The sequence below is a fragment of the Centroberyx gerrardi genome, chromosome 13, assembly GCF_048128805.1.
Source record: "Centroberyx gerrardi isolate f3 chromosome 13, fCenGer3.hap1.cur.20231027, whole genome shotgun sequence".
Taxonomy (NCBI): domain Eukaryota; kingdom Metazoa; phylum Chordata; class Actinopteri; order Beryciformes; family Berycidae; genus Centroberyx; species Centroberyx gerrardi.
The window spans coordinates 30088234-30109345 of NC_136009.1; the positions used below are offsets into that span (position 1 = coordinate 30088234).

The 21112-nt window shown below is 38.4% G+C and overlaps 1 protein-coding gene and 1 long non-coding RNA gene across 4 annotated transcripts; both read left to right on the top strand.

Annotated features, from left to right (window-relative positions):
* Nucleotides 1-4573: 4573 nt before the first annotated feature.
* trdc (T-cell receptor delta constant) lies at nt 4574-10604 on the top strand. Of its 3 annotated transcripts, none has more exons than XM_078287820.1 (5): nt 4574-4645; nt 7379-7672; nt 7987-8067; nt 8788-8899; nt 9874-10604. In XM_078287820.1, exons 2-4 carry the CDS (start codon nt 7495-7497, stop codon nt 8895-8897), a joined length of 369 nt encoding a protein of 122 aa, XP_078143946.1. In that variant the 5' UTR covers nt 4574-4645; nt 7379-7494; the 3' UTR covers nt 8898-8899; nt 9874-10604. The 3 variants fall into 3 exon arrangements, with proteins under 3 accessions (XP_078143946.1, XP_078143948.1, XP_078143947.1); XM_078287822.1 differs by having other exon boundaries at nt 9878-10604; XM_078287821.1 differs by having other exon boundaries at nt 9884-10604.
* Nucleotides 10605-13110: 2506 nt separating this feature from the next.
* Nucleotides 13111-20716, top strand: LOC144542108 (uncharacterized). The gene is made up of 5 exons (XR_013507104.1): nt 13111-13393; nt 15917-16174; nt 16469-16492; nt 18432-18543; nt 19992-20716. It is a non-coding gene; the product is annotated as an uncharacterized LOC144542108 (long non-coding RNA).
* The last annotated feature ends 396 nt before the right edge of the window (nt 20717-21112 follow it).

The following is a 21112-nucleotide window of genomic DNA, read 5'->3' on the forward strand; positions in this document are numbered from 1 at the left end:
TCTGAGTCTCCGCTCGCTCCAGGAACAAGGACAGATTTCCATTCACAGATGTGCATGAGGTCCGGTCCGGTCCGGTCCGGTCCGGTCCGAGCGATTCCGGTTCGGTTCTCAGAGGGAATGTTGGGTTCAGATCTGGGCTTTGAATTCTGAGGCTTTTTGTGTTTCTGTCTCTTCAGACATTCAGAACTGGTGGAATCAGCCTTGAATAAACGTAAACCATGTTCTCCCTTGAAAAGGTGTTGATTTTTTTTTGTTTTTGAATGCTTTCATATCCTGTATTTAGTTTCTGTCTGGTCTCTCTGCAGCTGTAGTCTGTCCACACTTCTGTTATCTGGAAGTATCACTGTAGGAGGGGGGATGACGACTGCCCCTGCCCTTTTTGCTGTGAGTGCCGAAGTGCCCCTTTGTTTTTTTTAGCTACATACCTTTATTTAACCAGGTAGGTCCGGGCCCTGATGGCCACTTCCAGTACTTCATGATGTTTTTGGCCTTTATTGACAGGGCAGTAGAGACTGACAGGACAGACAGGGCAGAGAGGGGATGACATGCAGCAGAGGCACGGGCCAGATTCAAACCCGCGCCGCTGCCTTAATGGTACGCGCTCCACATGTTGAGCCACCGGGGCTCCGGCCCCTTCCGTGCTTCAGGGGCATTTGAGCTGCTCAAATACCCCTCTGGTGTGACATTAGGGCAAAAATGACAGAAAAATGAAAATGAATTATGAGACCCTCACTTTTTTCATCCGAAGGGACATTCTAATGGGACACTTGGGAAACCTGTTTTTCTTCCATAGGGCCCAACAGCTGGTTGATGCTCTGACTCGCTGTTCACCTGCTGGTCTGTCAGCCAGGAAGCACCAGACTGTGTGTTTGGATGTGTGTATTTGTGAGTGTTTGCACGGATATGTGTCTGTGTGTGTGTGTGTACATGTGTTGTCTGTTTACATGTGTGGGTTCACAGTAAGTGTAGGTTGATGAAGTCGTGCCACTTTAAAAGTATCTTAATTGTTTTCATTCAGCAGACCTCCAGGCCTATGTCATTCTTTTCAATCAATCTTGATTTGAAATTACGTTGGTGTGAGGTCAGACCTGAATGAAGGATTTTTTACTTGACTAAATTTAGTTGATAGTTGATATAAAATATTTGCATATTCAAAAATAGACAGTGGTTTAGAAGTTGTCTATAGCCTAGAAATAAACTTAACATTAACGCAGCTGTAAAGAAAAATAGATAACTTTGAATAATTTATTGCACCAAAAAAAAGGTTACAAACTAGAGCTGCAACGATTAATCGATTAGTTGTCAACTATTAAATTAATCGCCAACTATTTTGATAATCGATGAATCGGTTTGAGTAATTTTTAAAGAAAAATAAGTCAAAATTCTCTGATTCCAGCTTCTTAAATGTGAATATTTTCTGGTTTCTTTACTCCTCTGTGACAGTAAACTGAATATCTTTGGGTTGTGGACAAAACAAGACATTTGAGGACGTCATCTCGGGCTTTGGGAAACACTGATTGACATTTTTTACCATTTTCTGACATTTTATAGACCAAACAACTAATCGATTAATCGAGAAAATAATCGACAGATTAATCGACAATGAAAATAATCGTTAGTTGCAGCCCTATTACAAACGTTAACCAAAACGGTTTCATAATTCCTGCTAAACTCAAAAGATAACGAAAACAACTAAAGGTTATAGCTAATAGCGATAGAGTGGTCAAAATTGGCATTGAACCACAGCCTCGACCCGTTCGACACTGCTAGACTGACACCTGCAGCCATGACCAGGTGAGTATACGAAGCCATTCAGTCACATGACTAACTGTTACGCCCCTCCTGGTATAGGCAATCAAAGGAAATTAATATAGCAATTCTATAGAAAAGAATATATACAATAATTCATAGGCTACACGATTACATTTATTTTAAACTAAAAAATGGCTATAACAATAGTAGTGTAAGAGTTGGTATCCAAGTTTTGATTTGATTAATCATCCCAGTTATTTTAACCTGTTCACTGCTGTTTATGTGATGTTAGGGTTCATCTGGAGAGGAGGAGCGTTTGGTTTGTTCATCAAATGCAGTGCAGAGAAACTCCAAAGAAATAAATCTGTGTTTGTGTATTTATTAGACTATATAAAGTCATATATGAGGCCGGCCCTAACAACACTAAGAAAAAAATGAAAAAGATATAGCCCCTCCGTCCTAGCTGGGGGGCTATATCAGCTGCACTTATGCCCCCCAAACCCAGGTGGCTTCGGGTTGGTGCGGGCAGAAGAGGTGCCCCTTTTCACTTTTTGCCCCTGGCCCTTAGAGAGTCTGTGCAGGCCACTGGTTCCACTGTTGTGAGGCAGAAAACAAGTCTGGTTAAGATGCATTGAAGGGAAAATTCCATTAGCATGACAGGTTTTTACAGCAATTAAGGAAAAAGTATTCAAAATGTCTTTTTCAAAAACATAAAGAATTAATGTTATGAAATGTTTTGCCAGTGAGACATTAAAGCCCAAGTGAATAAAGGGAGTGAATACTGCCACTAACTAGATTTTTCTGTTATTGGAATTTCATACTTAACCATAAATTTCTTGAATTGCCACTCCAATTTGACAGAAAATAGAACTTTGCAGATTTTAGACCAAAAATCCTGAATACATGCATTTTAGACTAATGTTGGTGCACAAAAGTCAAGGTGTGTGTGTTTGTGTGTCTGTGTGTGAGAGTAAATTATCTAGGTTAGCTAGTTAGCTAGCTGACCTTCAAGTTCAAACTTAGGGTGACCACATTTTCAAATTCCCAAACCGGGACCCTTAAGTGTACCGCACGTTCATGCACGTGCACATGTATGTATGCACGCACCATAGGATGGGGGACAATTATTTCAGCGCTCAGCACACCTAGTGACTGCACCTTTCAACACCATGGGCAGCGCCTCAGCAAACGAAAAATCCGCCAAAACATAGTTTATTTGAAAACTGTATAATAACACTAGTAAACACAAAACACAAGGATTGCACTGGTGTAATATAACATATTTATTGATTGTCAGATACCTTTCAGCTCTGGTTGTGTTTCACCAGATGGTGCAGAGGTCCCTCCTGAGCTGCCAGTTTCAGATCACTGTCACCGGCGCTTGCCCCGCTGAAGCAGGTCGCAACGGTGCTACTAGCCTACTAGCTTGTAGCCACCGCTTATGTTTGGCCGTCTTAACATGATCTTTTATGTCGGCATTTCCACCGTGCGCGACCGAAAATGTACTCTGGCAGTGTGTGCAGAACGCAGCAGTTTCGTTGCCGTCTACTTCACGAAGAAAAGAGTAACTTAATCCTTCTGGAGGTCTTTAGAAAAGAGAGACTTTCTCTTCGGCGCGACAGCTGACCGTTAGCTACTGACAGATTCTGTCAGACAGAGCCACGAGCGTCACAGGCTAGCAACAGCCTTGACAACGACACATTGATTGATTGACACACATACAGACAAATCAGTGTTGAATTCAGACGCGCGGTGCATTGTTGATGTTTTTTGATTGGGTTAGGTAATAATGAGCGGGACAGAACATGATAAACGTCTATGTAAGCGCTGAAAACAAGTATAATACTATTATTATTATTTTAATTGTGGTGAAAACCGGGACAATTTGGTAGTGAATGTTGAAAACCGGGACATTTTAATGTTTTACAGATATTTCTCGGGACTCGGGACACCCATCTTGAAACCGGGACGTCTGGTCACCGTATTCAAACTACCCATACTAGCCTATAGCTATCTAGGTAAGCTAGCTAGCTAACTGCTGACCTTCCAACATCATGACTGAAAAAAATAAGTAATTGCCATTTTTATTATTTATCTTTTGACCAGAGTTCCTTCTTTGCTATTCAGGTTTGCCTGTTAGCTAACTTGCACTGTGAAAAACTCTCTTTCTCTCCACTCAGTGAGGTTTAACTCAACCAATCACATTATTTCTGTCTCTGAGAAATGTTTGTAGAATTATAAACTCCCATCTGCTCACCAGACATCTTGCTACTCACTATGTGATTTGTCACTTCCACCCTGGCAGCATAAAGCCCATAAAGCCACAGGGAACCGGAAAGTGGTTTGATGGGAAAAAACCTCAAGCCACTTTCAGCTTGTTATCTGCCTCTGCATAGAGAAACTGTTGTTCAGTTTTTGTCAGGCAGTATTTCACTGTGTGGATATACGGAGTGGGGTATACCCACACTGACTGAATATGCAGACAGACCTGGACAAAAACCTCCCTGTCTGATCTGTCTGTTCACTGTGTGGAAGGATTCAGGATTTTACTAATAAATAACCTTTCCTTATAGGTAAGTACCCAGCTGGTTCATTTTCTCATGATAACAGTATTACTAGTTAATGGACAGTAATTCACTTTTCTCAGGTGTTGTATGCATTGCGTGAGTAGCCTATTATATTCAATTAATTCATAGATTAATACAGAAAAACTCACTCTGTTTATGTTTCGGCATGTTATACAGTACAATGTATTGCATAAAGTTGTTAAAAAAAGGCAGAATTACTCTTATAATGACTGATTCACAGCACAGAGGTTTTTGTATGGCGCTGTAGCACAGTGATGATAAATTACTATTTGGAAAGGCCATCAGTCTCACCGTCCACCCCAAAGGTAAGTGCAGACATTTTCTATGTGTTATTTATTATTTAGCATATTAGTTAACTTTAGAGGGTCAAAGATGCTTTTATTTATTTAATTGATTTATTTCATTTAGGCTTTAACTTCATATATCAGGTCAGTCCGCTGAGATGAAGGATCTGACTACCAACACTGTAGTAACTCTATAATACATTTTACAAGGATACTGTATATCACAGCAAAACTATGGGTGCCTATTTGTAATACTGTAGAAATGTTATTGTGATACTACAGGAAATAAATAAAAAACCATGAGGTCACTATAAATTCACTATTGAGTACCATAGAAAGACTAAGTTCATATGTGAAGAATAATAATAATAATTCATTTATATAGCACTGCAAGTTGCAAAGTCCTTCATACATACGGTCAATAAAGCAAAGAACGATGAAGTAGTCTGCTGATCTAACTGCTTCTGCACATAAAGAGATAACAGCTCTAAAATGCACGCTGGAGCCAGGCCATTTATTTGGAAGGTAATCAATAACATTTTTAAATCAATCCTGAAATTAACTGGAAGCCGTAAACTAATATGATCTCTTCTTTTAGTTCTAGTTAAGAGCCTAGCTGCAGCATTCGGAACAAATTGCAAATGAGATAAAGCTTTCCAATTGAGGCAAAAATACAGTTTTACAGAAGTCAGTGCAGATGAAACTGATTGCTGGATGACTTTAAGAAATGATCTCATTTCAGCTTCAGATATTTCTTAACTGGTAGAAGCAAGGCTGAGCAACTGTTTGGATTTGCTTCTCAAAATTCACAGCAGAATCAAAAATGACACAGATTTCTAGCAGCCGGTTTGATGTTAGTTGCTCGGTTTCCAAGATTTTCTTGAATTATATTTGAAAGGCCAAAAATAACAACTTGAGACTTGTCATTGTTAAGTTGCGGAAAATTTTGAGACACCCAACAATTAATATCATGTCAGGTAATATGTTATTAGGATTTACGGGCAAGTGCGGCTGTGTATCGTCAACATAGAAAGGAAATATTGTGTCTACGAATTACATGACCAAGAGGATAGAAAAGAGAATAGGACCCAGGATGGAACCTTGAGGTACTCCAGAGTTAAAATTTGCAGCAGAAGATATAGAATTAGCATAGCAACAGAGAACTGCCTATTAGAGAGATATGACATAAATCAATTAAGAGCAATGTCTGATATTCCCACACAGTCTTTTAAACAATCAATTAGGATTTTGTCATCAACAGTGTCAAAAGCAGCACTAAGATCAAGTAGAACTAGGATCAAACATTCAGCAGCATCCGCTGCTAAAAGATCATTTGTGAATCTGAGTAATGCAGTCTCTGTACTTTGTTTAGAACGGAAACCAGACTGGAATTTTTCAAATAAACTGTGAAATGTATGTTAAATGCTTAAATGATTAATTGTTTATACACAAATTTCTCTAGAACTTTAGCCAAAAATGGGAGATTGGAGATAGGTCTAAAACTGCTGTGAATGGACGGGTCAAGACCAGACTTTTTAAAAAGGGACAGGACAAGTGTTCGTTTAAAATATGAGGGAACAGAGCCAGTGAATGATGTTTATGATGGCATGAATAAACGGGCAAATAGCTGTATAATGACCTGCTTTACTAGTGTGGTCTGTAAAATATCTAAGGGGCAAGATGAGCATTTTGTAAGAGATATTGTCTCCAGAAGAGCTTGTTCTGAGATTTGCTCAAAAGAACATAATGATGCTCCGTTGGCCAGTAACATTCAAGACCAGGTGGTGCAATCTGATTTCTAATCTAATCATTCTTCTCTGTAAAGACGATCAAGAACTTCTCACTTTCCTCTTGAGTGTGATCAATATTACCAGACATCGGTGCATTCACCACTCGATCAATGGTCTTAAATAAAGTTCTGGGGTTATTGTTGCTCTCAGCAATAAGATTAGAAAAATATTTTTCCCTAGCAGCCTTAAGTGCAAATTAATTTCTGTCAACAATTCCTTCATGCGTAAATGATAAACATGTTTACTAAACTTATATTTATGTTCCGCTTTCTTACACTCATTTAAAAGCACGAGTCTGACCAATGAAAGCTTTTGACAATTTTTTTATTTTTTGGGTCTAAGAAGAGCAACATCGTCTAGAGCAGCCAAGCAAACTGTTAAAATTTACAACTAAACTCTCAGGTAAACTGTCAGAAATTGAATCAGAGCATAGATGATTGAAAACAATTTTGTACTTATTAGCAGTGGAAGAATTGATTATCATGCAGGTCTGAATGCAGGTAGAAGAGATTGAAGAAGGAATGTTAATGTTAATGTTAAGGAAATGTTAAAAATAATGGCAAGATGGTCAGAAACAAATAAATCCTTTGCTTCAAGATATTCTAAAGTGAGGCCAAAAGTCATTAGGACAAGTCTTTGACCGAGTGTTGGTTCTGTTATTGATTGTGTGAGGTTAAAGGATTCAATAAGATTAGAAAATTCCTGACCCAAAATACTATAGGAATATTATTGGTGATTTTTCAATATTGTGCAGAAATACTTGTGATTTTTCAGTATGATTTTTCAATATCATAGGAATATTATAGTGAATTTTCAATATTATAAGAATATTATAGTGCACATTTCCTTTAGCCCTCATTTCCCTCCAAGTCTTTTGTTATTCAGAATGATCGATCCTGAACGAGCTGCACTGAAATGATTTATTGTTTGTTTTTTGTTTGTCTCTTCTTGTTTTCCTCCTCAGATTCCTCCCCGGTCCCCCCCACCCTGTCCATCCTCAGGCCTCTGGAGGGCTTGGGGTCGGACGGGGGGGGGCCCAAGGTCTGCCTGGCCACCGGCTTCTATCCTAAGGGAGCCCAAATGGTGCTGGAGCTGAGGGATAACAAACCGTCCATTACTCGCAGCACCAGCACCGCCGCTCTGTCCCGAACAACCAAAAGCTACGTTTACGCAGGATTCTTCAACGAGAGAATCAAGTCCTGCGAGCTGAACGGCGTCGTCACCCAGGATGAGGATGAGGATGAGGATGAGGATACAGGTATACAGTCTACTGTCTATATGGAGAGGGATAAAAAACATGAATAATAATAATAATAAACTTTATTTCTATAGCACTTTTCAAAAGTTAGAGTGCTAAACAGTCAGGAATAGCAAAAAAAAATAAAAAAGCAATAGGAAAAATAAAAAAGTGAAATATTAATTAATATTATTAATACTATTATTTAATTACTTAATTTTTATATACCTGTATCAATGTCACCAAGACTAATTGCTGTATATTTTCCTGCTATTTGGTAAATAAAGTGGATCTAATAACCCGGTAATCATCATGTCGTATTTTTCTGTATGTAGCTCTTCTTGTAACTCAAACTGCGGCTCCAGCTGTCACTCCTGCTGTCACTCCTGCTGAAGAACCAGAAGACCTTCAACCAGGTTAGTGACCAAACCTGCTACCTGCACACCGTACAGTACCACATAGTACTGTACAGTACCATACAGTACTGTACCACACCGTACAGTACCACATAGTACTGTACACACCATACACCGTACACCGTACAGTACCACACAGTACCGTACAGTACTGTACACACCGTACAGTAGCATACAGTACAGTAGCATACAGTACAGTAGCATACAGTACAGTGCCATGCAGTTCAACCAAAGAATGATTTTGTTTCATTTGAGGCCAAGAGGCTGAAAACTGTTCAATATTTACAAGAAAAAAAGCAAAAATTTGAGAAAAATCGGAAAAAATAGACATATAGAAATATGTTTCTTTTCCTATCCCATAAATTATGTCACGACCCACTGTGGGGTCCTGACCCCCAGGTTGAGAACCACTGCCATACCATACAGTACCATACCGTACCATACAAGTGTTAGCATGGAGTCTACGATAACTTGTCACTTATTCTTTTAATGGAGCCTGCAGTGCCAGTCTTCCATTTATTACAACTGATGGGTTAAATATTCTGATCTTCTTTTCTTGTTCATTTTATCTGACAGCACTTTGTAACTTTGCTCAGAAAACTGCACTATAAATATAATTCTTATTAATTACTGGATAGTTCCATATAGAAATGATTTCTAAGCCTTTTGCTGTTGGTTGACTTCTCCCTAAGAGATTAAAACTGTTTTTCCCCCATACAGATAACAGCAAGTTCAACTTCTCCCTGCTGGTGATGAACGGGTTGAGAGTGTTGTTCACCAAAACTCTGGTGTTTAATATGATGTTCACCATCAAGGCTCTGCTCTGTTAGTGGTGAGTCCACCCAGCACAGCCAGCTTCACTCTGCAGACACTTACAAACCTGCTGAAGCATTACACCAGCTCAGAAAATACTGGAAGGAGTTTTATTCCACAATGCTATAATCATTACCTTAAGTCCCTCATTCAGTATCTGTAAAATCTAGAGGATGCGGGCTGTGAACGTGTCTCATTTAGTCAACCAAGAACTGAATACAGTGTCTCATATTGGAACAAAGCTAATTTATTGAACTCATCCATTTAGCATGAGTTGGCTGGTTGGTAAGTTAGTGAGTCTGCAGGTAACCAACCATCATGTGGAGTCCTGTTCTGAGTTTTGGGGTTTACCAGCCACTCTGGCCAGTGGACAAAACCTTCATTTGACTTTGATTTCCTTATCAATCAGTTTGGCTTGTGTCTGTCTGTCTGTCTGTCTGTTGCATTGTGTTGTCTTGTATATTTAATGTGTCAGTAGATAATATTCTGTGCAGCAGTTTCATCGGTTGAAACCACATTTCAGAAACCTGAAACCAGCACAACAGTCAAACCCAAACCTGCAGATTAGGATCAGAGAGGCGGCTCGCTTTCTGAGAAACGACAGAACAGTCGACTGTTTCACATAAACAGTGAATCAAAATTCATTTATAATAATAGAGTTTGATCCTTGCAGAGAATGGAATAGAGGTTTAATGTTAAGATAAGAATGTCTCGGGACGTCCCGCTGGCTCAGCCGGTACAGCGTGTGCCAAAGCTAAGTCCCAATCGCTCTGCTGCATGTCACCCCCCTCTCTCTGTCCTGTCTCTCTCACTGTGACGGTCTAAAACAAAGCAGAACTGCCAAAAAAACAGAAAGTCTCAGTACTGGTTTGTTAAGAGGGATTATTATGAGAATTCAAATTTCCCTCTGTATCCATACATAATCAAAATTGTTTAATGACGACATTGTTAAAAGTGATTTATTGCATTTTTCAAATCCATCCTTTTTTCCAGGCAGTTTCAGACTAACTCCAGGAAACGCATCACAGCTGGTCTCGGTCCTGATTGGCTCCCTCACTAAAGAATGACTGAAATCCGTCCAATCGGGCCAGTTGGAAAGCCTCCACTCAGCAGGTTTACCTCATTTGAATTAGAGGAGCCGCTGTTGTCGGCCAATCAGGGTCCAGTACTGTGACGACTTAGTCTTCACATTCATTCAATAAAACCCTTTTAGCAGCAGAAAAGTAAATATAATTATATCTACTGTTTCCTTGCAACAGTGGTTTGTACAAAAAGTGTTTCTAGGAAAAATGATGGAGGCACATTTTGAAAGCTGAGATATTTAATTTCTAAAATTCATAACAACCTTCATTTGACAGCGGCTTGGCCTTTCTAATGATAACTAAACTACATTTATTTGCAAAACATTATTATTATGGAGAACATTATCATACATTATCTTATCCTTAGTCATAGTACATTTTAAAACAAAATTTGAAAATAAAATCCTGAAAAGTGAATATTATGGGACCTTCCTGGTTTCCATCTTGCAGCCAGTAAACAGAAAACATCTGGAGTGATGCTGCCCTCTACTGGATGAGAGAGCATGTTGATGAGAATTAAAATCCCTGGTTGTAGTTGAGCTTACATGTTATGATTTCTCTGATTATGATTTCTTTGTGATTGTTCTTTCTTACTGTCTTGTAAATTTGCATGTAATGTAAAACTGTAATCATTTTTTTTTTTTTATAAATATGGGAATTGTTGCATTTTAATGTCTTTTCTCATGTCATTGATAAACCTCTGCTGTCTAAACCTCTCAGACTTTTATATTCTAGGCTGCAGGTGAAGCTTTGAGCTCAGCAGTCTGAGGAGAATTTAGGCCAGCAGCTCAGATCAGATCGGCTCTGCTCTTTCCTTCCTGCTGCTAGAAAAACTAGAATTGACTCCTGGATGAGTTTTTTTCCTCAGAGCAGAAGAGCTGAAGAGAGACCAGAAACCTGCTGAACATTAGCATGGATGGATGCCAGATGCAGATTGTAGTTTGTAGTTCCACTCTCTGCTACTAACTGAAACAAGCCTAGTCCTAGACTAAAGACTTTTTCAGTAGATTTATCTTTAGTCTAGGACTAGGCTTAATCCCGGTCTGGAAAAAACAGTCCTAAGAGTCAAACAGTCCCGCTAAAAATACAATCTACAATCAATATTTTAAGAGTTCCTTCTTTGCCAAGTTTACCTGTTAGCTAACTTTCGCTCAAACAAACTATGTTTAGTTTAGTTTAGTTTAGTTCCACTCACTGAGGTTTAACTCAACCTGTAAGATTATTTTTGCCTCTAAGAAATGTTTTTAGAACTATCAACTACAGAAATGGGTAAATAATTCTGCACACTGCAAATAAAAGGCTAGGACGAAAAAGTTTCTTTAGTTCAGAAAAGCTCAACTTAAAAGTGCAAGTGAAAAAACGATATATACTAAGGAGCAAATGTTTCAGCTACATGCTTCCATCAGTGCTCTAAAGAGAGGCATCACACAATAGCCACTTTATAAGTTCACAGGTAGGCTAGATCAGTGGTTCTCAACGTGGGGTCCGGGGACCGCCAGGGGTCCTTGGGGGGGGTTCCAGGGGGTCCCCAGCAAATGGATGAATTGTTAAACTTCAGCATTATTTCATTTACAAGAAGTTAACATGATTAGAGAATGTAGAAGAAAAGACTGTTCTGATCATAGTTTCTCTGTTATCTCTCTACCTGCAACACAGACAGTCATGGAGTTCTGGACAAAATCATATCTGACAATGAAAATATTCTCAGATTTGGGTCAGAGAGACAAAATCTCATCAAATGGGGGTCTGTGGCTCTAATGTGGACTAAATTAGGGATCGTTGATAGGAAAAGCGTTGAGAATCACTGGGCTAGACGACCCAACTGGTAGCAGCTGTGTTCACACTTTCCATCCTGGTCCAAGTGTTTAAGCAGCCAATCAGAAGAGGGCAATTTCATCCAAATCCAGAAGATACAGAGACTATAGTAAAACCCCCCACAATCAGAAAAACAAGGAAGTACACATTCAAAATAAGAGTCTTACTCTAATAGTCTCTTACATGCAGACACCCTTCTCCCCTAAAGAGGCCTCCCTTATAGTCAGTTTGTGAGACTACGTTGAATTTGCTCTAACACTACTGACTTTGAGGCCAGAGCCCAAATATTATATAGGGATTTTCAATGCCGTGGATATCCTCGCAGCCCTAAAAAAGTCCCACCATGTTCCTTGGCAACAGTTTCTCAATACAGCTTCCAAGAAAAAGAAAAGCTGTTATATGCCCCTGCTCTCTTTTATATGTTGGCAAGACGACACGCCCTTTATATTCTTGTGATATGTGGGGGCCTCTCTCATCTGTTTGGGTTTTGATATATCTTGTGTAGAGTAAGACTCTTATTTTGAATGTGTTCTTCCTTGTTTTTCTGAGCTGATTGTGGGGGGCTTTACTTTAGTCTCTGTATCTTCTGGATTTGGATGAAATTGACCTCTTCTGATTGGCTGCTGAAACACTCGGACCAGGATGGGAAGTGTGAACACAGCTGCTACCAGAGCACTGATGGAAGCATGTAGCTGAAACGTTTGCTCCTTAGTTCCTTTGTAGTTTTTTCACTTGCACTCTTAAGTTGAGCACTTGCAGTAAATGCAATTTTTGCAATAAATTTGTTTTTCTGAACTAAAGAAACTTTTTTTCCCTAGCTTTTTATTTGCAGTATGCAGAATTATTTCCCCATTTCTCTAGTTTACAATATTTTGATTCTTGCAGCTGCGTTACAATTGACCTTCGTCTGAGCACAACCAGCATCTTTACTTTTTTTTTTTTTTTTTTTTCTGTTTGCATAGAATTATAAACTCCCATCTGCTCACCAGACATCTTGCTACTCACTATGTGATTTGTCACTTCCACCCTGGCAGCATAAAGCCCATAAAGCCACAGGGAACCGGAAAGTGGTTTGATGGGAAAAAACCTCAAGCCACTTTCAGCTTGTTATCTGCCTCTGCATAGAGAAACTGTTGTTCAGTTTTTGTCAGGCAGTATTTCACTGTGTGGATATACGGGGTGGGTATATCCACACTGACTGAATATGCAGACAGACCTGGACAAAAACCTCCCTGTCTGATCTGTCTGTTCACTGTGTGGAAGGATTCAGGATTTTACTAATAAATAACCTTTCCTTACAGGTAAGTACCCAGCTGGTTCATTTTCACATGATAACAGTATTACTAGTTAATGGACAGTAATTCACTTTTCTCAGGTGTTGTATGCATTGCTTGAGTAGCCTATTATATTCAATTAATTCATAGATTAATACAGAAAAACTCACTCTGTTTATGTTTCGGCATGTTATACAGTACAATGTATTGCATAAAGTTGTTAAAAAAAGGCAGAATTACTCTTATAATGACTGATTCACAGCACAGAGGTTTTTGTATGGTGCTGTAACACAGTGAAACTACTATTTGGAAAGGCCATCAGTCTCACCGTCCACGCCAATGGTAAGTGCAGACATTTTCTATATGTTATTTATTATTTAGCATATTAGTTAACTTTAGAGGGTCAAAGATGCTTTTATTTATTGAACTGATTTATTTAATTTAGGCTTTAACTTCATATATCAGGTCAGTCCTGCTGAGATGAAGGATCTGACTACCAGCACTGTAGTAACTCTAATAGGTTTTACAGGGATACTGTATATCACAGCAAAACTATGGGTGCCTATATGTAATATTGTGAAAATGTTATAGTGATACCATAGGAAAAAAACCCCAAAACAAACCATAAGGTACAATGCTGCAAATTTGCAAAGTCCTTCACTCGGAGAAAAAAAAGAACAATGACAAAGGTCAATAAACAAAGAACAATGAACTGAAGATTTTATCAATATCAGAAATGTTATAATAAACTTAAGTAATAATAAACTTTATTTGTATGGCACTTTTCTCATGCAAAGTACAAAGTGCTTCAAAATTAAAAGAATGAACACACAAATACACAAATGGGACATACATAGGAGAAGTTACAGGGAAGCATTTGAAAGGAAAATGACAAAAGAATAAGTATTAATTTAAAGTAAGTTGATAAAAGTGAGTTTTCAGTTGGCTCTTGACAGAAGACACAGAGTTTGATGAACAGCTTTCTTCAGGAACATTGTTCCAAACTTCAGATGCCCTGACTGAAATGAAATGGATGCTGGAGCCAGGCCATTTATTTTGAAGGTTGTCAATACAATTTTAAAATCAATCCCGAAATTAAGCCGTGGACTAATATGATCTCTTCTTTTAGTTCTAGTTAAGAGCCTGGCTGCAGCATTCTGAACAAATTGCGGATGAGATAAAGCTTTCCAACTGAGGCAAAAATACAGTTTTACAGAAGTCAGTGCAGATGAAACTGACTACTGGATGACTTTAAGAATATATGTATATCTATCCCCAGAGATGCATTTCGGTATTTTAGTTTTATACAACCCTCCCACATGTGACATTGGATTTTGTGATAATCTAGAAAAACTGCTCAAAGTTATCTCTCATAAAACAGAAGTGATGATTTTTGGCGATTTTAATATTAACTGGTCAGACAAGAAAATTAAAAAGAAGCTCAAAGGTTCCATGTCTAAATTTGATTTCAGTCAGAAAATTAAAGGGCCAACCCGAATCACCAGATCAACCCAGTCCCAAATTGATTTGATATTTTCTTTTTTTTTTTTAAACACTCTATTTATAGATTTTCAGTTTACAAAAGAAAAACAAACATTGACGATTTGATATTTTCTAACCAGGAAGAACGTATTGTGAAGACGTCCGATCTCATAACGGGACGGTCGGATCACAGCACGACTCTAGCAGCCAGGAAACTAACGAAGAAACGCTTTGCCAGCTATAGCTTGCCGAAATCAGATAAACTTGTAATACCAAAACAGGATCTGTCAAGTTTAGAAAAAGAGCTTAAGGGGGTGACATGGAACAATGTTTTGCAAAGTAATGATCCGAATACATGCTGTAATGAATTAATGAACGTCATCGAAAAAAAATATTTGCAAGTTCATTAAAACATCTAAAAACTCAAATAGAAGGAAATCCCTTCCATGGGTAAACGCATCGATCAGACAGCTAATGAAACAAAGGGATCTCGCGCTCAAAGCCTTTTTAAAGAGCCGAACAAATACTCTACGGCCTTAAAGGGCTTCGACATCGAGTAACTAAAGAGCTACGGACCGCAAAAGCTACACATTACATCGCTATGATAACAGAGGCAAAAGGAAACAATTCGTTAATTTGGAAACAAATAAAAAGCTTGATAAAACCACAGGAGAATACAAAAAAAAAACGGTACATGAACTCAAAGTCGGAAACCTAATTATCTCGGACAGTGGACAACTCGCACGAGCATTTAATGATTACTTTATCGGGTCAGTTGAGGAACTTGCCAATAACTTTGAGCAAACTGGCTGGTCTATTGACACCACCACAAATAAAGAGAAAGACAATTTGTTTGAACTACAAGCAATTACTAAAAAACAAGTTACTGATTGACAACTCACAACCACGCACTCAAAAGATCTTTATAATCTGGATATTGCATTCTTGAAAAGGCATGGTGATGTTTTGGCTTGATCAACACCTCCATGGATAGTGGAGACAACTTTCTACTGAACTTTAGCCTAAAATGGGAGACTGGAGATAGGTCTGTCTTATGTTATGGATATGTGTCGGTTACTGATTGTGAGTGGTTAAAGGATTCAAGGATTCATTAGAAAGTTGCTGACCCAAAGTATTATAGGAATATTATGTTTGTCAATACTTTAGACTTTTGTGATTTTTCAATATTATAAGAATATTATAATGCAATCAAGTACCATTAAGAGTTATAGCAGTGCATTTGAGCAAACTGATGACACATTTCCTTTAGCCTTCATTTCCCTCCGACTCTTTTGTTATTCAGAATGATCGATCCTGAACGAGCTGCATTGCACTGATTTATCGTTGATTTTTTTGTTTTTCTCTTTTTGTTTTCCTCCTCAGATACTTCCCCCCCGACCCTGTCCATCCTCAGGCCTCTGGCGGGGTCAAATGGATCGGCGCCCGATGTCTGCCTGGCCACCGGCTTCCGTCCCAGGGAAGTCCGAATGGGGCTGGAGGTGACGGACGTCAGATTGCCTGTCAGTCTCAACTCCAGCGACGCCAGTGTGTCCGAAAAAACCAACAGCTACGTTTACGCAGGATTCTCCAAAAAGAAGATCAAGTCCTGCGAACTGAACGGCGTCGAAGTCCAGGATACAGGTATACTGTTTATATAGAGGGATAACAATATTAACGATAATAATAAACTTTATTTCTATAGCACTTTTCAAAAGTTACGGTGTGCTTAACAAACAGTCAGGAAAAAGCAATAATGAGGAAAAATAAAAAAGTGAATTATTATTATTATTATTATTGTTTTTATTTAATTTAATTTAATGTTATTTTTTATTGTATTTAATTTAATTTAATTTTGTTATGTACCTGTATCAGTGTCATTAAGACTGCATGTTCCTCTTTTAACTCAAACTGCGGCTCCTGCTGTCACCTGACCAGATGAACCAGAAGACCTTCAACCAGGTTAGTGACCGTACTGCTACCTGCACCCTGTACTGTACACTACAGTACCATACAGTACACTACTGTACACTACAGTACACTACTGTACACTACAATACCATACTGTACACTACAGTACACTACTGTACACTACAGTACCATACTGTACACTACTGTACACTACTGTACACTACAGTACCATACAGTACACTACTGTACACTACAGTACACTACAGTACCATACAGTACACTACTGTACACTACAGTACCATACTGTACACTACTGTACACTACTGTACACTACAGTACCATACAGTACACTACTGTACACTACAGTACACTACTGTACACTACAGTACACTACAGTACCATACAGTACACTACTGTACACTACTGTACACTACTGTACACTACAGTACCATACAGTACACTACTGTACACTACTGTACACTACAGTACCATACTGTACACTACAGTACACTACAGTACACTACTGTACACTACAGTACACTACAGTACCATACTGTACACTACTGTACACTACTGTACACTACTGTACACTACAGTACCATACTGTACACTACTGTACACTACTGTACACTACAGTACCATACAGTACACTACAGTACACTACAGTACACTACTGTACACTACAGTACACTACAGTACCATACAGTACACTACTGTACACTACAGTACACTACAGTACCATACTGTACACTACTGTACACTACTGTACACTACTGTACACTACAGTACCATACTGTACACTACTGTACACTACTGTACACTACAGTACCATACAGTACACTACAGTACACTACAGTACACTACTGTACACTACAGTACACTACAGTACCATACTGTACACTACAGTACACTACTGTACACTACAGTACCATACTGTACACTACAGTACACTACAGTACCATACAGTACCATACAGTACCATACAGTACACTACAGTACACTACAGTACCATACAGTACCATACAGTACCATACAGTACACTACAGTACACTACAGTACCATACAGTACACTACAGTACACTACAGTACCATACTGTACACTACAGTACACTACAGTACACTACAGTACACTACAGTACCATACAGTACACTACAGTACCATACAGTACCATACAGTACACTACAGTACACTACAGTACCATACAGTACCATACAGTACACTACTGTACACTACAGTACACTACAGTACCATACAGTATGCTACAGTACACTACAGTACACTACAGTACACTACTGTACACTACTGTACACTACAGTACACTACAGTACCATACAGTACACTACAGTACACTACAGTACACTACAGTACACTACAGTACCATACAGTAACATACAGTACACTACTGTACACTACAGTACACTACAGTACACTACTGTACACTACAGTACCATACAGTACACTACAGTACCATACAGTACACTACAGTACACTACAGTACCATACAGTACACTACAGTACCATACAGTACACTACAGTACACTACAGTACCATACAGTACACTACAGTACCATACAGTACACTACAGTACCATACAGTACACTACAGTACACTACAGTACCATACAGTACACTACAGTACCATACAGTACACTACAGTACACTACAGTACCATACAGTACACTACAGTACACTACAGTACCATACCGTACCATACAAGTGTTAGCATGGAGTCTACGATAACTTATCACTTATTCTTTTAATGGAGCCTGCAGTGCCAGTCTTCCATTTATTACAACTGATGGGTTAAATATTCTGATCTTCTTTTCTTGTTCATTTTATCTGACAGCACTTTGTAACTTTGCTCAGAAAACTGCACTATAAATATAATTCTTATTAATTACTGGATAGTTCCATATAGAAATGATTTCTAAGCCTTTTGCTGTTGGTTGACTTCTCCCTAAGAGATTAAAACTGTTTTTCCCCCATACAGATAACAGCAAGTTCAACTTCTCCCTGCTGGTGATGAACGGGTTGAGAGTGTTGTTCACCAAAACTCTGGTGTTTAATATGATGTTCACCATCAAGGCTCTGCTCTGTTAGTGGTGAGTCCACCCAGCACAGCCAGCTTCACTCTGCAGACACTTACACTCTACTACTAATACTGAAGCAGTAGAATACAATATCTCATATTGGAACAAAGCTAATTTATTAAACTCATCCATTCATTTTAAACTGATGTGACCTTTACCAGAATGTCTAAGGTTACAGCCACTCAGAGACGCACCAAACTGTCATTACCAATCCAAACATTTTTGGCATTTCAGCAAATCTGATTCTGCAGCACAGAAAATTTAAAATCAGTTTTTGCTGTGTTCACACTGCAGGCCTTAGTGCTCCAGTCTGATTTTTTGCTTAGAACCGATTTATTTTGTCTGACTGCGAGAGACCCGTATCTGATATTAGTTTGAACGGACCTCCATCCTGAAATTACCTGCATGCATAAATGAACAACAACAAAAAAACGGACAGTTTTGTCATGGAAGCCATTGAAATTAACATCCTATTTAGACAGTAATTTCGTCATAACATCATAACGTCCTATTGATGATTGGAGTCTTTCGCCTCCTTTGCTTTGAGGGTCTTGATTTTTCGTTCTGTTGTGGCTCAAAGATCATCTTGCGTGTTTCTTCTGTTGACTGCACCAAAAACATCAGATCTGTGTCTTATAGGAGGGAAAAATCAGCATTGGGACAGTTTGAGCTGCAGAGTCCTGTTCTATTCCAAACTTCTATGGTTGAAGTTTTGAATTTTGGGTTTTACCAGCCACTTTGGCCAATGGACAAAACCTTATTATCCTGCCCTGATTGTGATTTCCATATCAATCAGTTTGGCTCGTGTCTGTCTATTGCATTGTGTTGTCGTGTTTATTTCACGTATCAGTAGATAATATTCTGTGCAGCAGTTTCAGCAGTTGAAACCACATTTCAACAGAAACCTGAAACCAGCACAACAGTCAAACCAAAACCTGCCGATTAGGATCAGAGAGGCGGCTCGCTTTCTGAGAAACAACAGAACAGTCGACTGTTCACAGAAACAGCTCTGCTCTGTCTTATGAATGATAATGCAACTAAAAAAAAAATCGAAATTGTTTTATACGGCACATTCATATTAATTTACATTTTAGTAATTTAGCTGATGGTCTTACCCAGAGAGACTCCACTGAATCCACCAGCAGAGTAAAATTCAGTTTAGTAAAATGAGTAAATGTAGTAATAGTAAAATTCAGTAAAATTCAGAATAAAATTCAGTTCCTAGATCACCAACATTATAGACCACCAATAGTGAAGGTCAAAGGTCACAGCATCCTGACTATATAATAATAGTTAGATTTTTGCAGCGAATGGAACAGAGGTTTAACATTAAGATAAGAAAGTCTCAGTCCTGGTTTGTTAAGCGGCCCTATTATGGGAATTCAAATTTCCCTCTGTCTGTTTTATTTGTGTGGTTAAATTTGAAGTTATTGCATTTTCAAAACTCCATCCTGTTTCAGACTAACTCCAGGAAACGCATCACAGCTGGACTGGCTCCTGATTATTGGAACTGAAAGCCTCCACTCAGCAGGTTTACCTAAATTGAATTAGAGGAGTTGCTGCTGTCGGCCAATCAGGGTCCAGTATTGTGACGACTTAGACTTCACATTCATTCAATAAAACCCTGTTAGCAGCAGAAAGGTAAATATCATTATATCTACTGTTTATATCTACTGTTGCCTTGCATGATTTTGAAAATACAACAGTGGTTTGTACAGAAAGAGTTTCTAGGAAAAATGATGGAGGCACATTTTGAAAACTGAGATATTTCATTTCTAAAATTCATAACAACCTTTATTTGACAGCGGCTTGGTCTTTCTAGCGGTAACTAAACTACATTTATTTGCAAAACATCATGGAGAACATTATCTTATCCAGAGTCACAGTACATTTGAGCTCATTTCTGCCACCTGTTAAAAAAAAACAAAAAAAAAACGGCACATAACTTTTTTCATCAAGTGAGTTTTTTTCCAACTCAATATTATTACTTAGCATCTCATAGTTATGAGTGTAATAATTATGAATTCGTATGTCAGAATTATGAGATAGTATCTCTTGAGAAACTAATTATGAGATGCTAGGTTATAATATTGAGGGGAAAAAAAACTCACTTGATGAAAAAAAAAAGTTATATGCCAGATTTTTTTTTAACAGGTGACTGAAATGGGCTTCCATACATTGAAAATATATTGAAAATAAAATCCTGAAAAGTGAATATTATGGGACCTTCCTGGTTTCCATCTTGCAGCCAGTAAACAGAAAACATCTGGAGTGATGCTGCCCTCTACTGGATGAGAGAGCATGTTGATGAGAATTAAAATCCCTGGTTGTAGTTGAGCTTACATGTTATGATTTCTCTGATTATGATTTCTTTGTGATTGTTCTTTCTTACCGTCTTGTACATTTGCAAGTAATGTAAAACTGTAATCAAATTTTTAAATAAATATTGAAAACTGATGCATTTTAATGTCTTTTCTCATGTCATTGATAAACCTGCTCATAAGCCATCATTGGCTCCCTTTGCAGGCTAGTGGAGATTTCTTGGACAAAACACAATTTACATATGAAGTCGACATAATAT

Coding starts and splice junctions, on each gene's coding strand:
- trdc (XM_078287820.1), top strand. CDS start 7,495: ATGGTGCTGGAGCTGAGGGATAACAAACCGTCCATTACTCGCAGCACC. Junction 7,673..7,986: donor GGATGAGGATGAGGATACAG/GTATACAGTCTA, acceptor TTCTGTATGTAG/CTCTTCTTGTAACTCAAACT. Junction 8,068..8,787: donor ACCAGAAGACCTTCAACCAG/GTTAGTGACCAA, acceptor TCCCCCATACAG/ATAACAGCAAGTTCAACTTC.